Raw genomic sequence first — 20,797 nt, 5'->3', positions numbered from 1 at the left:
TTGAGCACTCATGATTTCTCAGCCACTTCTTCTAAGATGGAGATGGGTCTACGCCTGTCTTTAAAAATTTCAGGAGATGAGGCTTGGAAGTAGGAATGTCTTCTTTGTCTAAATATGTAAGATTTTTGATAGGATTAACTGAAAAAGAGAGAAGTGGGAAAACCTTTAACAGCTTCCCAAGTGGTGGAAGGAGTTGCTTTGTGACAACTTTTGGTATGTTATAGTTTACATTTTTACTGATTTAGGTGTTGCTCGTAAGCACCACAGATGTTGCCAAGAATGGAGGGGAACCTGACAAATATTACAATAAATTATCCCTGTTTGTCTGTAAAATAAGGCAAGTGGGAGTCTGGCTATGGTATGATTATTGAAGAGGCAGCCTCCAGACCAGATTTGAGAAGCATCTCTAGCAAATGTCTTAATAATCCAACATCACACTGAGCAAGAGTAGATGTTGAGCAGAAAGCCAAAGCCTTCACCCTAAAACACAGGGTCTTGTGTCTGGTAGCACTGGTGTGTGTGCATACATACAAGGATGCTGATTCCCTTTTGCTGCTTGCTTTAAAAACCAGTTGCTAGTTGCTGGTGCAGTTTGGAGCATAGCTTTTGTTGTCTCTTTTTTTTGTGTTAAAATCCCTTGTGGGTTTTTCTAATCCTTATTGCTATGAACTTGCTTCCATTCCTCATTAGGAAGGCTCAGAAGTGTAGAGCACTCACCTATAAATCTATTTGAGTAGTGAGGCAGTTCCTGAACACAGATCCTTCATTTTCATAAGCCTGTGAGGAATTATTGCTCCTTTTTCTCTTCAGACCAAAGCACATCTTTGCAGGAAACTCTGCTTCATGAGTATGGTCAGTCTTGGCTATCAAGACTGTATCTGCATATCGATGTAGATTATTTGAAGCTATCCACTCACCAGACTTCTTTGTGTTTTGAAGTACATTTTTGCTTTTCCCTTGGGAGAATGCTTGATGTCCTTCAAAAGAAATTTTTGGCAACAGTCAAAATTCTCATAGAACTGCAGTAAGTGAGGATATATTGGATCTCAAAGAAGGATTAAGCATGTGTGTGTACTCACAGCTTGTAACACTTTCACAGGAACTTCATTTAACTGTGTATTTCAAAACTGGGACTTGCATGCATGAAGTACCCCCACTAAAACAGGAATGCTGTAATTACAGGATCCCTGCTGTAATGTATATGAAAAATCTCTCTAAAACAGTTTTGGGGGATGTCGAAACTACCTTGCCTTATTGTCATTTAGGTAGGGTCAGATTAAAGTTAGTTGTGTATTTGATTGTCCACAGCTGCAGTTGTTTTTCTTTTGCCTTCTGTCTCTGTAATGTAGCCCAGTGTAGTTTCTTTTTGGGTATTTGAGTACTGACAGTAAGGAAATGCTAAACTCATCTGAAGACATGCAGGTGAAACTATACTGGCTTGGTTCTGATATGGTCATTTCTCATCATTTTAATATAAATTAGGTTATTTCTCCTGATCTCTGACTTTAGTTTGTTTCTGTCTCAGTGTTTCTGATCCTACTGGATGTCAAAAATTAAAATGTAGTAAAAAATGAAACAAACTTCAAAAAGGGTTTTTTTTTGCACATAAATTAGCAGGTCTACACATACCAAATAAATTACTTAAATATAACAATATGGCTTGAGAAATTTTACCTTTTATATGTATGTTAAAATGATTTAAGGTGAAGTAACAAAGGACAGAACTATCCCAAAGCACTAAGAAAAGTCGTAATTGCTTCAACAATGCTTGAATGTATCTCTGCATGTTTACCCTTTCTTCTTAAGGGTACAAAGATGTTGATTTTGATATTGAGAGTTTATTCTGTGTATTCTCTGAGCTTGTTTGGGGAAAACACTGCTAAGCTCAGTTACTACTGCCAGTATTAATTTAAACACAAAATCTCATTGCTACTCTCAGGCATGTGCTGTGACTCTTGTGATGTCTTGTTCAGGGCTTATGGATCCCTTCCAACTCAGCATATTCTGTGATTCTGTGAAATTTTGATTTACGAGTTCTGAAAAAATGGGCAAAAAAAAAGTATCTTTTTTCCTTTTATTTTTCTCTGGGATTGCTTCAGTTTTTTAAACATATGGTTATTATCTAAATGTGCTCCTTGTGCAGATGAAGTAATTTAAATTCTAAAGTAGAAATTTCCTAAAGGCCTAATAATGTTCAAAGGAGTTTGAATAAGCAAAACAAAGATATTTGTAGTTCTTCTCAGAGTATATTGTCACATTTTATATTATGTCTGTGTGTACAGTCTTCAAAATACCTTTCACCTGCATGTGAACATAAAGGCAGGGTGTTTGTAATCCATTCCCATTTTGTCCTGCTGGTAATTGCAGTTAAATCTACCTACAAGGTATCCTATCAGTTTTTCCTAATGTTGGACAGGCTCATGAAATTTTGAATTTTGCTAAATATTCTCCACTTCTGCACATAATATTGGAAGTGTTTTACTGCATGCTACATTGCAGCCTTTGACCTCTGGCCTTTCTTTGGTGTGTGAACTGTTTAATGGATAAATAGATGCATAGCTGCTTAGGTGACAGTCATAGACCAAGCACACCTTGGCAGAACTAGATCACAGGCTATAATGTTTGGAGAACATGAGTGGCCATCATCTCCCAGAACCATGGATGGATGGATGAATAAATGGAGTGAGTTTTGTATTTACTCTGTCTATCCAGTTAGGTTTGCTAACATGAGTTTATCTTACTCTGGTGCACTTCACTGTTTTGCTTTTTACCAAAATTTGCTAATTGTGAAGTAGACCCATTGATTCCTTTACAAGCTAAAGAGGGAAATGCCGTTGGGATGCAGGTAGGGGCCATCTTATATTTAGTGTACAGAAGTTGAAAGGGTTTAATAGATAGGTCAAGTCTACTTCAGGTTAGGATTTCTGTTTTCATCTCCTCATCTTGAGCAGGTTTATGGCCATCTGCATAGCCACATGTCCAACCTACAGGAACTAGTGAAGACACTGTGAGATTCAGCCACTACTGTCCAGCTCTATGAGGAAATGAGAGTCTTCTCAAAATTCCCAGCATAGTAGAGAGCCATTCCATAGTCCCCAGGAGTCAAATGGGATTTTGAGCTTTTATTAGATGGGTTCTAGTGCTGTTTGCTGTGCTTCCTTACTTGCTGAGACTCAGTGGGTTAGTTGATTTATCTCTCACTTTCCAAGACTACATTTAATATGTAGGAGACACGTGTCCACATAGGCTGGTTTATGAAATTGCTTCATCTGTTCCTCTTCTCTTTTCAGAGGTGTCCAGCTCTTTAAAAAGACCAAGTCAACTCTGCTTCTAGGTTAGTGTGTCATGCAGTCTGTTTCCCTTCATTAGGGCTTTTATGGCTGTATTTTAACTGCATATCACAATCTCTGCTAAGACATGTACTTTTGTCGAGTTGAAAAGAGTGAGGGATTCATTAAAGGCAAATGGCTTCTTCAGTTTGTTTTTTTAGAAGATTTTATACATCTGTATGTCAAAACAGTTTAATTTAAAATAGTTCTGCAAGTGGCCAGTATGAAATATTTAAATTACTGATTTTCAGTAGGAGAAAAACAAATGTGTGCTTAGCTTTGGGAATTCATGGAAACCTCCTGCCTTTCTCTGCATAGAATTGTGAAGTTCTTGAGCTTCCCTTGTGCACTAGGAATGTAACCATCTGTTCCCTTATCAGTTGTTGACCACTGCTTATGTTCACTGCTTGTAGTAAACGTAATAAACTTTAGGTATGCATCTGCTCTTGTCTATGGTACTGCTGTTTGTCAACAGTGCTTCTACCTAGGCTATATCCTAGGAGTGTTTCTGTCCTTCAGTTCTGGAAATACTTGGCACTTGACACTTCAGTGTTTAGTTGAGTTGTTCCAAGGCATTACCAGATCTATGGGTGTCTTGGATGCTGTTCCTTGGCCCATTCCCATTCCATTATCCAGGGATAATTCTGCTAGCTCTCTGAACTGACATGTAACCCATGTTATCCAGTAGGGTGAGAGAAGAGTTATGCCATTGCAGGCTGTTTTTGAGGAGAAAGGTTGATTGCCACACATTCCCAGCTGCATTTAGGGCTATCTAGGTACCTGATGAGTATGACTTTGTAGCATAGCCTGTGACAACCTCAGAGGACAAAATCCCAAATCGGAGTATATCTTGTCACTCATAAATTAATCCATAGAAAATTTTCTTATGCATTCGAAGTAGTAACTGAGTTGATAGACTTATTTCATATTTTCTTAATGTTTCTACTTTGCTTAACGTATGTCTCAGGTACACATGGGTTGGGTAGTATGTGTTATTGTCACAGTGTGTACCTACCCCTCACAGTACATACCCATAGCATTCGAATGAAGTTTGACTTCCAGATGTCAATCACCATTGGTTTAAATGTCAATTATAACACCATTGGTATGAAAATGTTTGGCTTGAGTGTTCATGCTTTTGTGAAATAAATTCAGAGTTCTGTTTAAAAATATTTTAACTAGTGTTACTTTGTGTTGTATGGAGCAAGTTAGGGACTTCATAGATGAGGATGGAAGGATGATTCTGACTTCCTAACATTCAGCTTATGTTTGCCCACTTAGTAGATGATTACTATTTCTGGTCTTGGTGGCTGATTTCTCTTATCCTTGTAAGTGAAAGGGATACTTTTAATGTTAAGGCTTAAAATTCTTTAAGATTATGCCAGGTATCAGAAGTAAGAATTCCCAAAGCAGGACTAACTAAATTTACTATAATTTATAAATTAAATTTAAAGTGAGTATATATGAAATTCTGTTTGGTGTAAGAAACTTCTATGATTCACAACTTTTTGATTTAGCTGTATTTCTGGATACAAATAATTCTGATTTTTAATCTTTCTTGTAAACTAGGCAAATGGTGGCTCGAAGTTTGCTGGACACTTTGAAGGAAGTCAGTGATGATGAGAGAGATTGTATTGCTGTGTTGGAGAGAATCAGCAGATTAGCTGATGATTCAGGTAGGTAGCACTAAACGTTTTACTGGGTTGATGTGGGAAAGTCAGAGCTGCTGAACCTGTGTTTAGCACAGGAGCAGTATGTTCTTTCTCCAATATTCAAACTAGGCTTCTGCAAATTCAATAAAATAGTGTAAAATTTAATTTTTCTTAATCATGTCCCAAAGATTTACTCTTTTTCTTACTATTTTCATCAACAGATTTACAGCCCATCAAAATGTAGGACTGCAGCTTTACAACAGTACATTTTTTAGTAACTTTTATTATTTACTTTTGCTACTCAAAACATCTACATGATTGTTTCAGATTTGTAGATGAAGATTAGTTTCTTTCCTTTAAAATAAACTTGGGAACCATCTGTGCAAAACTCGCATAAGTTTTGATAGAATTAAATACTCAAGTTGTTCCTTTACACCTTTTTGGGTAGCCAGGTGTGCAGGTAAGAGAAGCAGCAAGAATTGGTAAATATATAATAAGAGGATGGTTTAGGTTAGAAGGGACCTACCATGGACAAGGACACCTTCCACGAAACCAGGTTGTTCAAAGCCCCATCTAGCCTGATCTTGAACACTTCCAGGGATGAGCTGTCCACAGCTTCTGGGTAGCCTTTTCCAGTGCCTCACCATTCTCATAGTGAAGACTTTCTGCTACCTGTTGTCTTTCAGTTTGAAGCCATTACTGTTTATCAAGTCACTACATGACTGTGTAAAAAGTCCCTCTTTAGCTCTCTTTCAGGCCTCCTTAGGTACTGGAAGGCTGCAGTACGGTCTCCCAAGAGCCTTGTCTTCTCCAGGCTGAACAGCCCCAGCTCTGTCAGCCTTCTCTCATAGGACAGATTATCTCTCTGATCAGTTTTATTATCCTCCTCTGGACTTGCTAATACAGGTCTACATCCTTCTTATTCTGGGGTCTGCAGAGTTGGATGCAGTGCTCCATGTGGGGCCTCACCAGAGCAGAGGAGCAGAATCCCCTCCCTCGTCCTGCTGGCCAATTTTGCTTTTGATGCCGTTCAGGATGTGTTTGGCTTTCAGGGCTGTAAGTGCACATTGCTGAGTCATGTTGAGCTTCTCAGCACCTCCAAATCTTTCTCCTCAGAGCTGCTCTCAATCCATTCTCTACTAAGCCTGCATTGGTACCAAGGTTTGTTCCAACCCAGGTGCAGGACCTTGTTCTTGGCCTTGTTGAAATTCATGAGGTTTGCGTGGGCCCACTTTCTCAGGTACATAAAAGTCCCTGTGGCTGCTGTCCCTTCCCTGCAGCATGTCAATCCCACTACAGACCTTGGTGTAGTGGGCAGACTGGCTGAAGGTGCTCTCCATCCCACTGTCCATATCACCCAGGTTGTTGAACAGTGCTGGTCCCAGTATTGATCCCTAAGGAGCTCCAGATCACTGGTCTCCCCTTGGATATCCAGCTGTTGACCACAGCTGTTCGAGTGCAACCATCCAGTCAGCTGTTTATCCACTGTGTGGCCATCTGTCAAGTATATATTGTTCTGATTTAAAAACAAATACTTAATGAGATAGTGTCAAATGTTTTGCATGAGTCCAGGTACACTATGCCAGTTGCTGTTCCCTTATGCACCAGCACTTTAACCTCATTGTAAAAAGCCAACAAATTTGCCAGGAATGGTTTGGCCTTAGTGAAGTTGTGTTAACTCTTACAGATTACCTCTTTATTTTTCATGTGCCTTCTCGCAGTTTCCAGGAGAAGCTGCACCATGATCTTGCTAAGGCACCAAGGTGAGACTGGCCCTGTGTCTTCTTTTTTTCTCTTTTTGAAAATGAGGGTTTTGTTTTCTCTTTTCAAGTTGGTGGGAACTTCCACAGTTCTCAAATGCAACGGATAGTGGCATAGCCACTTCTTCCACCAGTTCCCTTAGGACCTGTGGATACACTGCATCAGGTGCACCTGCAGGTTCCTTAGACAGTCTTGAAACTGATCTTCTTCTGTGGGCCATTCTCCCAATTCCCCACCTTTGTCTTCTGGGACTCAGGTGGAGAACTTGTCAGTGAAGACTGAGGTAAAAACATTGAGTATCTCAGCCTTCTCCATGTTTGGGGTAACCAGGTCTCCCACTTTCTTCTAGAGAGGGCTCATATTCTCTACTATTCTTTTATCACTGGTGTAACTATAGAACCTTTTCTTGTTGCCCTTGACATCCCTGACCAGTTTAAATTTTTTGAGTCTTGAGCTTTCCCAATCCAATCTGTGGCAGCTCGGACAATTTTTCTGTATTCCTCCTATGCTACCAGTCCTTGCTTGCACCCTCTGTAGGCTTCCTCTTTTTTGCTTGAGTTTGTCCAGGAGCTCCTTGTACATCTATGCAGGCCTCACAGTGTTTTTGACTGACTACTTCTTTGTTGGGATGTTTTGCTCCTGCGCTTGGAGGAGGTGGTCCTAGAATATTAACTAACTTTCTTGGGCACCTGTTCCCTCCAGGGCTTTATCCCATGGTACTTCACTAAGCAGATCCCTGAAGATGCCAAAAGTCTGGTCTTGAAGTCCAGTGTAATGAGCTTGCTTGTGCACCCTCTTTGCTATGAGTAGGAGGGCTTTGCAGATCCAGTGTGTCTGTTGCTAATCGATATATTTGGACTGCTGAGTGAGTGAAATAAGAGGCAAAAGCAAGAGAAAAATGGAAAACAAATATGAAAGGAGTGCTTAAAAAGTCATGGGGAAGTGGATGAAGGGAAAAATGATGTGGACAGAGCTGTGACAAAACTCTGGTGTAAAGATTATCTAGAAAGAATTAAGGGTATGATTTCAAAATAGCTAATACATTTGACATGCTAGAAGGAAGGAAGTCTAGCAACAGAACATCAGAAAAGGTCTGGTCATTTTTTTGTTATTGTTGATGTGCTATGGAGAGAAATTTGTATTAAATCTTGAATTATTCTTTCTTCCATTTAATGTCTGTTATTTTTTCTCCCTTCTTCTGGAACTGCAGAATATAATGCTTTCCAAGGGTAAAAATATATTCTGCTGATTTCTGTTACTCTTTATTAATTTAAAATGCATGGTTTTATTTTTCTGAGGGAATGTCCTTGCTTAGCCAGGAAAAGTAGCCTGTTGTAAGCATTACATAATTGTATTGAGTACCTCTCCAAGGATTCTTTAAAAAGGAAAAAAAGTCAGCATTCACTTACAATAAAATGTGTCTTTAATTGAGAACAGTGGCATTTTACTGTTTATAGAGTGCTTTCCTTGCAAAGCTCTGCTTCTGAAATCTGCATATACAGTTGCCTGTTTGTGTGGCCCTGTGAATAGTTCTGAGCATCAGAAACTTTCTGAAGCTCCACTTCAGTTTAGAAAATAGGACAGATGTGTCCAAGGGAAAATGGCCTCTTGCAGCAAGTTGTAGCCTTAGGCTTTTCATTGGTGACCAACTAAGCGTTTCAAATTGAAGTTTATTTAGGCAGAAGTGTAGTGGAAGCCAAGAGTTGAGCTCAAATCAATTTGTTGCCTTTAACAAGGGTGGGGTACATTTTGAGTCAGGGCTGATATTTTCTCAGCGTCCGTAAAAGCAGCAGTTCAGGCTTTTCCTGCATTGTAGAAGTTGTCTCAGATCTGCCAAACTAGTAGCGCTGGATTCTGCAGCTGCCCCACAAATTAAATTTCTGCAAACTTAACTGTGAGTCTTGTGCCTTGAGCAGTTGCAGTATTGGACTTGGCTGGTTTCGGTAAGACAGGTTATTAGAATATCCTTGTGTTTTAAACCATGTGCAAATTCATTAGGGAACTTGATCTACTTTGTCTCTTCTTAGTATCTGGGCTTGACTGTAATTCATATTGCAGCACAGCGGGTTTTAGGTTGGTTTTTGTTTGTTTGTTTGTTTTTTTGGCTTTTTGATTTTGTTGCAGGGGTTTTGGTTTTTGTGTGTGTATGTTTAAGGTTGTTCCTATTAGACTTGTTAATTTTTGTCTTGCTTCTTGCCATTTACATTATTTTTTTCCAGTTGTCCATAAAACATAAAAACCCTTGAATTTGGAATAAGAAAACATTGTAAAAGTGCCTGTGTGTTTAAACTTGCTTGGTTAGAGCAAGGTATCTGTATGGGTAGAGCTATCCTGGAGTCAAACCTTAATGTTTAAATGTCTAAATAAAAATAAAAACAGACTTGGAAGTCAAACTAAACTATGATGAAGTACAAGTATTTTCATTTCTAATTATTGATGCTTATTAGCATCAACAGTTACACCAGTTCTTTTAACATTTGGAGCTCTTCGTCTTCTCTTGTCAACTCAAGTCACAGAAAGTGAGGTACTTTTCCTTTTTTTTTTTCAGTAGTTGGTATAATGAGGTTGGGATTGAAAAATATACCCAGGATACAAAATATCTGTCCTCTTTCTGGGCTCCTGATGCTAATTTCTAAAACAGAGGTACAGCAGTGAACTAAAAATACCAGCTATCCTAAAGCTGCCCAGAGAGTCCTCTGTCTTGTTACTACAATGCAATTTCAGAAGTCTTGTAGTTGGATTGATGTTTTTCAGACATGGTCTTTGCTCGTAAAAGAATCAGTCTCAGGGCTTTTTAAAAATTCTTTGGGTTTGTGGTTTGTTGCTTTGGGGTTATTTTTAGCTTTTTTCAGGTTTGTTTTGGTTGTTTTTAATACCTTTTAATAAGCTGGGGCTATGCTGAGACAACCATTTCTGTGTTTAAAAGCAGGAGAATTTCCAATTATTTTCATTATTCATCTACTGTGATAAAACTTTAAGAACCTAAATGTTATCTTGGTTGCACTAAATACTGTTTTAATATGGAATAAAAATAATCTTTACTAGAAAAATATCTGGGTCCAAATATGATAGTAGGATGGAAGAAAATTATGAGAGTATAGTTTGCTATGATTGATAGATATATTGACATACCAACTGGCAAGCCAAGACACGTTTTTTGAGGCATCATGGCAAAAGGAAATATCGGCTCTAAGACTGGTTTTATAAAAGCTTTTAGTTTAAAAAAAAAAAGGATTAAAAGAAGAAATGGCTTTTGATGGAAACTCATTTGGACCCTTTGAGTAGAGGTGAAATTAATCGTATTTTGTGAAAGAGTTTTGATTACCATTGTGTTTGCACATACAAATTATATAAAGTGTGCCTTCTCCTGACAGGGTAGTTTGGACTCTTTGTAATGAATTAGTTCCAGTTTACACTTGTAGCCTTAAAATCAATCACAACATCAAAATGTTGTGTTTCTACTGGGAAAAAATACCCACTTCAGGTGGTACTGGACATGAGCTGCTCCTAGTGCTGGCAGAACACAGCATTTGCTCTGCCCTGGTGTTACGTGCTGCTGTTGTACATGGCAGCACAGAATAGCTGTTCCATGGAGGATACCCATCAGTGGCATTTGAGGAATAATCATCTGCCCCCAAGGCGCTTACTTGCTAAAGAAAGTTTTTCTCTGAATCTGAGTTTGTAAGATTTCAGTATTTGTCTTCATTGCTGTAGTTGGATATTGCTGTAAAATCTGTCATTCTGCTGTGGAATTTGGGTATTTTTCAGTCCTAAACTGGACTTCCTGCTTTCATTTGGTACCAAGTTTCCTAGAGTAGTGACAGCTAAGAAAGATTCCTTGTACTGCTTATGAATCTGCTGTTCAATCACTTTGTAATTTTTCTGTTTCTTTAGAGATGTTGGGTATGATTTCCCACTTAGATGTTTTTATGGTGTCTTTGAATCTATCTATACAAGCCAAGAAGTAGTTTGGCACATAAGCTCAGTGCTTGGCAAATGTTAAGTTATCGCCCATAAACCCTTGTTAGATTAAAAATGCTTATCTTTGTATTAGGATAGCTGGGTCTTCTTCATTCTCAAATGTACACTAGTCACAGGCTTGTGAGAGCTTGAACAAGGGCCTTATGTCCAAGTTATTGACTTAAGTAAATAAGTATAATTCAATTTTTTTTTTCTGGTACCAGCTTGTGAGTGGCTTAGATGACACAAGATTTCATCATTGTGTGTTGAAGTGCAATCAACTGGTTTTCAAAGTTAGCCCTAGCCAGAATTACTGCATTATTGGCATTTTGCTTAGTGTGCAAGAGGCTCCAGAAGCTTTAAAATTTATTTTCTGAAGTTACTTTTTAAAAGCCTGTATCTTCGTTTCTAAAATACATGTGTAATGTAGCTTACTATGAAATAGATACACATAGATATCTTCTTAAAAAATTATGGGGGGAAAATAAAATGACATCCTGAAGGGCTGGTGCTTATTTGTCTGAATATAGTCAACTGGAATGTTTTTCTTCTGAACAAAAAGTAATCTCTTTACTGCAAAGAATCATTTGTAAATGCAGTTTCCAGAACAACCTGATTTTGTAAACAATTATTAGACTAATTGGTAATTAAATTTTTAAGCTCTAGAATCAGGCTTAATGTGGACGGCCTCACAACCCTAATTACTTAATAGTGTATGTAAATGGCTTTACTAATGTAAGTTCAGTTACTACTGTTGGTGTTTTGAGACATGCCAACATTACCTGTCAAACAGCACACACTGCAGCATTTAACAAAAATCTTCATATGTAAGAAATATTAATGGGGATGCTATTATTTGCCTTTCCCAGCTGCCAATATCTCCAGCTGCATTTTCTTCCTTTCCCCATCTTCATATTTCAGGATTTTCCATACCTCATCTCCCACCTTGTGCTGCACTAAGAATTTTTTCCTGTGCTTGATGTAGACTTCTTTTGCCTCTCTGTGCATCTGATGAGTGATTAACGGTGACTTTACTCTCCCTCATTAGTCTGTGTTTCACTCCTGGCTCTGCTGGTCAGTAATGAAATCCATTTCTGGTTAGTAGGGTAAAAGAGCCTGACTACTGAAGCAGCACATGCATCAGACACATCAGCCTTTCTGCTGGGCTTCTAAGCTAAAAGGGATGGGCTCTGGTTGCAGGGTATTTCCACTCATCTAGCTTTTATTTTATCTTTGAAAGTGGTAGGAGAGTATAAAATGGGAAATAGTAGAAATCAAAAGAGAAAACACATATGTTTGTCGAAGGAAAAAAGGAGGGAAATGGAAAGTGATCTTTGGGGAAAGAAGAGGATAGATAAAGCTGTGTCTGGGGGAGGTTTAGGTTGGATATTAAGAAAAGGGTGGTTGGGTACTAGAACAGGCTCCCCAGAGAAGTGGTCGCAGCAGAAGCCTGACAGCGTTCAAGAAGGATTTGGACAATGTTCTCAGGCACATGATGTGTCTCTTGGGGTGATCCTCTGCAGGGCCAGGAGTTGGACTTTGATGATCTTTCTGGGTCCCTTCCAACTCAGGATATTCTGTGAAATATTCTTTAATAAAATGGAAAAGTTAATGCAAAGCCATGCACTTACACCTTTCCGTGTTGCTCACGACTCTTTAACAAGAACAAAGGGCAATATGATTAATATTCAGATGTACCTAAAACAGTAGTAAAAATTGTCAGTTAAAGCAGCTTTAACATCATCAGTGGTTGTTCTTCATATACAGTTTTACAACACAAAAACCTTACAACTCCTCACAAATGTAGTGGAAATTTGCTGCTTATATTTCAGAATGGTCATAGTGGGATAATGAAAGCACTGCAGACTTTTTTTCAAATACTGTATGTAGCTGCAGAATAAAGCATTGTGAAATAAATCTATTTGTGGGGTGGTTCTGGAGTAATGACTTGATTTATAAATAGCTGGTCTGAAGCAATTAGTTGGTATTACACTGTGCAGTTCTAGAATAATTCCTTTTTAATTTCCAGCATGCAGCTGATGGTGGTGCTTTGTTTCTTTGTAGCTCAAGTGGACTAAAGAGTGAACTGAAGCCTCAACAGGGTTGAAATAAACATTACACATTTATATATCCAAGCTGAGTGTATGTGCTAGGAGTAGCCAAGTGAGCATGCTGGCAGTTTACATGAGAGATGGTGTCAGGTTTTAGGAAAAATGTGTTTTTTCATGGATGAAGAAGAAGCAATTACTTCTATGATGTTGGAGTCAGTTTAGGATATTGATATGAATGGTCATTTGTGAAATAGCTAAAACTGAGGGTTTGTTTATGCAGAAAAAAGTCTACCCAGGTTCTGGAGATGGTAATTTGAACATCTTGATGGTCTTGTGTGGTCTGGAAATGAAGAGACATTTTATTCTGGAAACTTCTTTTCAAACTTATTTCATGAACAGAAGAAATGGAAGCTAATTTCTGTCTTCTGACATTCTGTTAATTTTGCTTGATTCTTAAAACTCAATTCAGTGTAATTCTATACCTAGATAATACACAAGAAATAAAATGCTAGTGAGTAAGGAAATCTAGTCTTTTATATTGATATTTAATTTCAAAGGTCTTGTTTTAACAAATTGCAAGGTTTCTTTTTAATAGATTGCTACTTTAAGGAATAGATAGGCTTTGTACTTTCAAGAGATCCTTTGAAAAGATCAGCATTTAAAAATACTTCCTCTGCCAAATGGAAAAATACTGTTTGAGGAAAATGTTATGTAGAACCTAGCTGTATACAGAGATTTTTCCAGATTGCCTAAAATAGAAACTTGAAGCAAAATTCTGCTCCCGATTTGTTTATACTGTGTGAAAGCCTGGTCCTTGGCTGTGTTGTACAGTGCAAAAAACCACAGATTACAGATGTATTCCCCATCTGAATGAGTTTATGCTTTACAAAGCAACTTGTAACTGCTGCGCACTGTTCACTCTGTTGATAACAGCTGGTTTTGGAAGAGGTAAAGTTAATTTTCTTCATAGTAACTAATACTGGGACATGTTTTAAATTTGTGCTGGAAACAGTGTTTAAGTGCCTTAAATTTATAAGCACAGAACATAGCAACCAGGGTAATGCTCAAGCCTTCACTGCAAATGTGAGGAATTCATACATCATTTCCCATGGGCAGGCAGCTGTTCAGCCATCCCCAGGAGAACAGGGCTCCATCACACCTGGCAGTAACTTGGGACCGTAACTGCCACCATTCCAAACTTCCCCGTTCCTCCTTCTTCCCTCAGCTCTATGTGATCAGCATGACACCATGGTCTGGGGTGTCCCTGTGCTCGGTTGGGGTCAGCTGTCTTGGCTGCGTCCCCTCTTTGTGCATCTCCTGCTGATTGCTGGTGAAAGGCAGAAGAGGCCCTGTCTCTGTGTAAGTGCTGCTCAGCAATAACTAAAACATCTCTAATCAGCACTGTTTCCTGCAAAAATCAAAAACATGGCCCCGTACCAGCTACTATGAAGAAAATTAATGCTGTCCCAGCCAAAACTAGCACAATGACCAAGCTGTAAATTTGGATTTAAACAACAGGGAGGCTTAAACTGAAATGGCAGACACTGTTATGTATTGAAGCCTCCTGGAATCCCTGCTTGGAGCTGCCATCTGTTCAAGCTGAAGACAGAGCTGAGGAATAGATGAAGGGAATGAGAAAGCTCTCTGACTTCAGTGGATTTTTTTGGCATTGTTGCTTGGATCTTAAGGAAACATAATGCAAAAAAAAGCTCTACTGTAACTGCATCAGACTGCAAGATTAGGCTCTATTCAGTACACACTGGAACATATGCTTCAGCCTTTGGAAGAATTGAGCTCTTATCTAAATTGGTAAGCTTAAGGTTCAGGTTCTTGCATAGCAGCAGTAATTCCCCAGAACAGCACAAATGCCTTTTGATGGCGAATTACGGTGTTGTGTTACACAGCCAGTTCCCTACACAGCACTCCTTGTTTGTTGCTTTGAATTGACCGTACAAAGATCCCAGAGCCACATAATTAAAAGTTAGGGAATGTAAGAACTAAGGTGACTTTACTGTTCTAATTCATTCCTGGGCATGAATGTTTCAAGTCTTTAATTGCATTGTCTCATCTGCCTGTGTTCTTCACAAAGCCAGAGCTGACTTAGTAGCTCAGGAAGGGGCTCACTTTACATCTGCAGGTCGTTAGTATTGTTAGGCAGCTGACATAAGTGCTACATAATAGATGAACCCTGTTCTGAAGGAAGAGAATCTTGTGGTTTTGGTATATCCTGCACTCTTACTGGAGTGCTTCATAAAAAAAAGTATGAATCCAGTTTCACAGCAAACTTCAACAATTTAGGGAAAAGGGAGTGTTGCCATTGCATTATCAGTGGGCAAACTTTAGAGGTGTCAAAGACATATGGAAACAGTCTCTCCATTTTGAGTGCCTGGTGTCTAAAGTATGTACACAGCTGTTGATATGCTTAATACAGAGTTCTGATTGGTTTTGATTGCAGAGGTATTTCTTCAGCATCAAGACAGAATTGCGACTACAATCAAATGAGTAGTGTGCAGTTACTCTGTGAAGAGCTTGGCTTGAACATTTTGCACAGTTTCACATTAGGCAAAGGAATAAATTGGCTTTCTCAGTATTTTGCTTCTTCCCCTCAGTTCTAGCACCTTCTTTTACCATTGCTTGCTTCCATCCTCAGACAGTTCTGCTACTTCAGGGAATGGTGTGATGGATCAGGGAGATCAATATAAAGTGCCAGTTCTTGCTGTTTAATGATGCTGCTGTGGTGAGGCAAAAGCTGCATCAGCTAGATCAGTTCTTTGATAAGGTTTATTGTCTGGCTGCATGAGCAGTAGCATTGGCATAAATGGAACCTACGGGTTTTGTGTCTGGGAGGGTGGGAACTGCCTGAAGCAAATTTAGAAGCCATTTAAGAAGCACTGCTGCCAGGCATGCAGCCTTAGACTGATTTTGCTTACTTTCCATCCCCTTTAACCTCTGCTCTCTCTCCCTCCCTTCCCCCAGTCATCTTCTGTCTGCCGTAAGAAACAAGGCATGAGTCCTAAGATGGGAGAGCAATACCCTAGGGATAAGTCTTGTTACATAAGTCTCTTGTGCTACTCAATCATGTCTTGGGCATATCTTGAAATAACAGCTTTCTGGGAAAGGTGGGCATGAGTTCCTCCAGCCCTTGCTTTGGGCGCGGGTTCCCATTTCTTGTCCATCAAGTTCCCGTCCTCCTTGCCCAGCCTGATGGTTCTTCATCTTGCTGTGTTTGCCATCTACACCCTTTTCAAACAAATTGCTCTTGGGAGTGGGGCTGTGTACAGCCTGTTTGCAGAGATAATGTCTTTATTTATCTCAAAATGTACTCAGCAAGGAATGACTCTTCCACTTGTAGTTGCTCTGCTTTCAGTGGATACTGGGCAGTTGCAAATGGAGGGTGCAAGGCTTTTTTAAATCAGCCAGCTTTGGACAGGTTGTCACACAGGTGGAAAAAACCACATTGATGTGTCAAAGTTGGCATGTGCAAGGACTCCTTTCTCAGGCACACTTCAAGCCCCTCTTCCAGAACTGAAGAAGCCAGGCCTTGTCAGATAAAAGGACCAGAACTGAATTAAATGTAGGAAGAAAATAGATATTTTTGCCAACTTGACTCTTGAAAGCACTCAATCTACTTTGGTTGACACACCCACCCCCCCAGCCCCCCCCCCCCGCCACCCTCCCTCCCACCCCCCCCCACCTCATCCTAGTGAACAATTGCACCTTCTCTTCCTTGTGTTCTAAGGACTGCTCTGGCAAATTTTTATAAGGAAGCAAAAGATTATTTACTTATTTACTACAACAGGAATATTTTCTGTCTTTGCATTAGTATGATATGGAGACTTCAACTTTCAGAATTAATAATATCATTAACTATTAATTTGTCCTTGTTACAGGTGTGTATTTTGGTCAGCTGTTACATTTACTGCTACAAATGGAGTGTTTGATCACTAGAGTTCAGCATTTTGTTAAGGTGTGAATTTTTGTTAGATCTACTAGAACTTGCACATAGTTTGTTTAGTGTTTGTTCGTCAGGATCTGACTTCTTCAATGCAAACTTCAGGATGCCGATGTTGCTCATGGAGTTAAACCTGCACGTGTTTCAGAACATCTGAAGTTTGAATAAAAATGTTTTGCTCCTGTGTGTTCCTGGTAGCATTTGGGAAGAGATACAGAGCATATAGGAAGATGTTTTTTACTTTATTGTCATGAACAGCAATGAACCTATACAGTATTGATTTGTCTGAGACTCCATTTTGTATTCTGCAACTTGGACAGGAATTCATAAACTTTCCAGAGCATCCCTGGAAGTGTTCAAGGCCAGGTTAGGTGCAGCTTTGAGCAACCTATCTAGTGGAACCCCAACCCCCAGGGGTTGGAGCTAGATGATCTGTAAGTTCCCCTCCAACTCTGATTTTGGCATGTTTTTCTATAGGAAAAGTAATTTAAGTCTATAGTGAAAGAACTGGAGCCCATAGGCATTTAATTACTTTGTGTGCAGTGATCTTTCCTGTTCTCATTGTCCTCAGTGAAGAAAAGACTGCACACAGCAGGGGACTTGTTTTGTCTTTGTGTTTTATTCAAATTGAGTTTACACTTGTAGCCAGTGTTCAAGAAAGCCAAATGCTGCCCACATTTGCTATATTAAATACAAATGCCTATTGAATGCTTCTGTTTAACAAAAGGTTGTATTTTTGATAAATCACGTTAGTTGAAAGTATGCCAAGGAAGATGGTTCAAGTTATACTATTAAGTTTTGCCTGAACAAATTCTAGGTAAAAATTCAGTAAGGTGAATACTGTGACATATACATCTTATTATTTAAAATATTGTAAATCAAATTAGTATAATTTGAGAGTAACTGATGTTATGTCTTATTTCTAAGTAATCAGACCAATGGTAACTGCATATATCAGCAAACCCTGAAAGGGCAGAAGTACTTAGTTGTGATTTTTTTTAATTCCCATGGAGAAGTTAGGCACACAATAAGGTCCTGGTTCTTAAATTGAATCTGTTTTTCTAATAGTTGGAATTGAATCTACGTCTGTATTGTTTCTCTTGATTCTTCTCTCATCCCCAAGATATACGTGCATATTCTGTGGGGATTATGATTCATCCAGGCAGTGTGCTATTTCTTGAATTTAAATATTGAATTAAATGTTTTTTAAATAATCAGCAGCCTTGGTGAGAAACACATCTCAAAGTTTTAACAGAAGCAGCTGGAAAGATGCAGGACCTTTTCCATCTGACAATTACATCAGTAGCCTTAAAAAGCAAAGAATGAAGAACAGCATCTGTGGTTATGGCTAGTTGTCCTGCTCAGTGGGATCTTTCCCATCTGAGAGGCCATGGCCCAGACTCCTCCTCAGTTCCTTTCTTCTCACGGTGGCGCCAGCTCTGGGCTGAATTTCAGCGTAGGAGGTTTCTGTGAAGTAGGTGATGCTCATAGGGAGCATGGACAATTCTGATACTCACAATGTTCATGACTGGCTGTCTGTCTTACTCCTTTTTTATTACTAGGAGTGTGAGATGGAACTTTTTAGTAGTTCAGCAGCACAGAGTGTAGTTTTATCTGGTTTTGTAAAAAGATATCAAAATGGAACTTAACAAACACACTGACATGAACAGTGGAGAGCATACTTTGTATGTAGGGTACTGTAAAAACCTTACTTTGGCAGGATCTGGGAGCATGCTTGTAAACATATATTGTACCATTTTTTTGGTTTTGTTTTGACCCTTACAGAGCCAACAGTGCGGGCAGAACTGATGGAACAGGTGCCTCATATTGCTATGTTCTGTCAAGAAAACAGACCTTCAATCCCTTATGCTTTCTCCAAATACCTACTACCAATTGTGGTGCGATACCTCGCAGACCAGAATAACCAGGTATGTTTTTTGTAGGAGTAGTTTACTAGCTGGTGAAATACTGTTGTGATGCCAAATTATTTAAATGTAGCATGGTCCAAGTGTGTTATATTTTGGGATATAAGGATTTGGAATAGACATGAAATATGTGGTACTATAAATTCATTTAAAGAAAATATTAAAATATTTTAAAGAGAATGTAATGACAGTTTTTTACATCTAATGTGATCTGTCCTGATTTGGGGCCTTTTATCTGATATTTGTATGACAAAATTAGTCATTTAGACAAGCTTACATAATTTAAATTCTGGCAAAAAGGAACGGTAGAAATGAAAAACTGAGACTTTTGTATAAATCAGTTTTTTAACACCATGATGTACCTTCATCACCAGATAATAGTTTTGGATTGAACTCATGTGGTTTGTTCCTCTTCATGTATAAGTTAGCTTGTCCAAAGCTTTCTTTAGGCTTTTCCAGTCATTTCAGACTAGATTAAGGCTAGTTGATACGTTATTTTCAATATTTTAGGCCTTTTGAGTCTGTCATTTTTTGCTTGCCCTTTTCAAAATTTACATAGTTAAAAATAACTACCCAAACATATTTTTCTTAGTAGTAGTTTTGCTAATTCATGTATAATACAACAACCTGTTTGATGTTCTGCTAGAAGATTCCGTGATTGTTTTCATTGTGTTAATCTCTGTTGCATAGATCATTGGGCTGCAGATCTATGAAAGAAAGAGCTCAAAGGTGTTTCCAAAATTGCTGCATTGCAGTATATGTAGTCTCTTGCTGTATGTAATGTTTTCTCTTCTGGTGAAATTACTCCTTTTAGAGGCAGGAATTCACAAACTGTGAAGTCAATAATGGTATCTTATTTTTGCACATTTTTTTTTAAATGGGACTTAGCAGAATTGTGTCTCAGATTTAAAAGCATTGGAAATAAACACAATTTTTCCTTGCCAGACTATTTCTTGTTAATCTCAGAAAAAGAGGATTTGTTTCATTAAATTAATCTTTCTTAGATATTTGTTACTCTGCATTAATTGTCCTGCTTTTTCTTCACACATTTTTATGAGATTTGCCATGACTGCTCTTTTTGACATTAAAACAAATAGTGCATGAACCCAAGAATCACCTGCACATTGTCAGCTGAGGCAGGTATCCACCTCCATACTTCCCAAAACACAGGAGAGCAAACATGAAGTGCTTGCAAAGCACTTGTAGAGCACGTATCCTCTCACTGTGGGCAGTTAGTACTGCCGTGTGTTGCTATATAGGTACAGCTTCCAAAATACAGTACGCATGTATTTCAACAAATAAAACTGTCTTTGGTTCAATTTGTCTTTTTATGGCAGGTCAGAAAAACAAGCCAGGCAGCGTTGTTAGTGCTGTTGGAGCAAGAACTCATTGAGAGATACGATGTGGAGACCAAAGTGTGCCCAGTGCTGATAGATCTGACAGCTCCAGACAGCAACGACGATGTGAAGACAGAAGCTGTGGCTGTAAGTAACAGCAGTGCCAAATCAAACAGCCAAAAGTTTGCCTGAATGCTTGATAGTGCAGTGGTGATGGTGTGTTTCCAAGTTGCACAGCCATTACTAAAGAGGAAACGTTATATTCCCTCTCTGTAATAAATCTGTAACTTCTTCTGTGCTGTGTCAGTGCTGTACAGTCTGATCAAGTTAAGATTTAAATTCAGTAATTTACATATGCTATTAAAAAAAACCCAACTGGACAAGACTGTTTTATTGACTCCTAAAGCATCTGCTATGTTGGCTTTTTAGTTTTTTGAATGTTTGTCTGTTTATTTTATGGGAGTTTAAATTGCCTGTGTGGAAAATTTCCATCAGTTCAAAAGCTTTAATGTCTCAGTTCTGTTGCTCCTCGCTGTATATCTGTTCTCTTTAATGATTTTGTTGTGTTTTATTGGGCAAAGTAATAAGCATCTGAGTTGATTAATTCATGGTTGGTTGGTGGTGGATTTTTTGCATTAGACGCAACCTTTGTAATTAAAATGTATGTGTTGAATTAAAATAGTAAGCAGATTAGTTAATTTATAATGGAGAAATGGCAGATGTAGGCCCTTTTGTTTCCTTTTTTAATTGCAATTTATATTGATGCTTTCTGCTGGGTGAATTTTTTTGCTTTTCTTTTTGCTTGAGAGAGACCTCATTTAATATTTTAC

The 20,797-nt window shown here is 38.6% G+C and overlaps 1 protein-coding gene across 5 annotated transcripts in view; it reads left to right on the top strand.

Moving 5' to 3' along the window:
- The window catches only part of PPP4R1 (protein phosphatase 4 regulatory subunit 1), a 64,523-nt gene that overhangs the window by 17,365 nt on the left and 26,361 nt on the right, over positions 1-20,797 (top strand). For 3 of the 5 annotated variants that reach the window (XM_021525160.2, XM_021525159.2, XM_021525162.2), the window contains 3 exons: positions 4,899-5,005; positions 18,491-18,633; positions 19,968-20,114. In XM_021525160.2, coding sequence (XP_021380835.1) covers positions 4,899-5,005; positions 18,491-18,633; positions 19,968-20,114 — 397 coding nt within the window. Of the gene's footprint in view, positions 1-3,290; positions 3,335-4,898; positions 5,006-18,490; positions 18,634-19,967; positions 20,115-20,797 lie in introns of all 5 variants that reach the window. The other 2 variants (XM_021525164.2, XM_021525165.2) reach the window with 2 other exon arrangements.

Source organism: Lonchura striata, chromosome 1 (genome assembly GCF_046129695.1).
Source record: "Lonchura striata isolate bLonStr1 chromosome 1, bLonStr1.mat, whole genome shotgun sequence".
In the NCBI taxonomy this organism is placed as follows: domain Eukaryota; kingdom Metazoa; phylum Chordata; class Aves; order Passeriformes; family Estrildidae; genus Lonchura; species Lonchura striata.
Note: the sequence above shows the minus strand (reverse complement) of the source record. Positions and strands in the feature narration are given on the sequence as shown.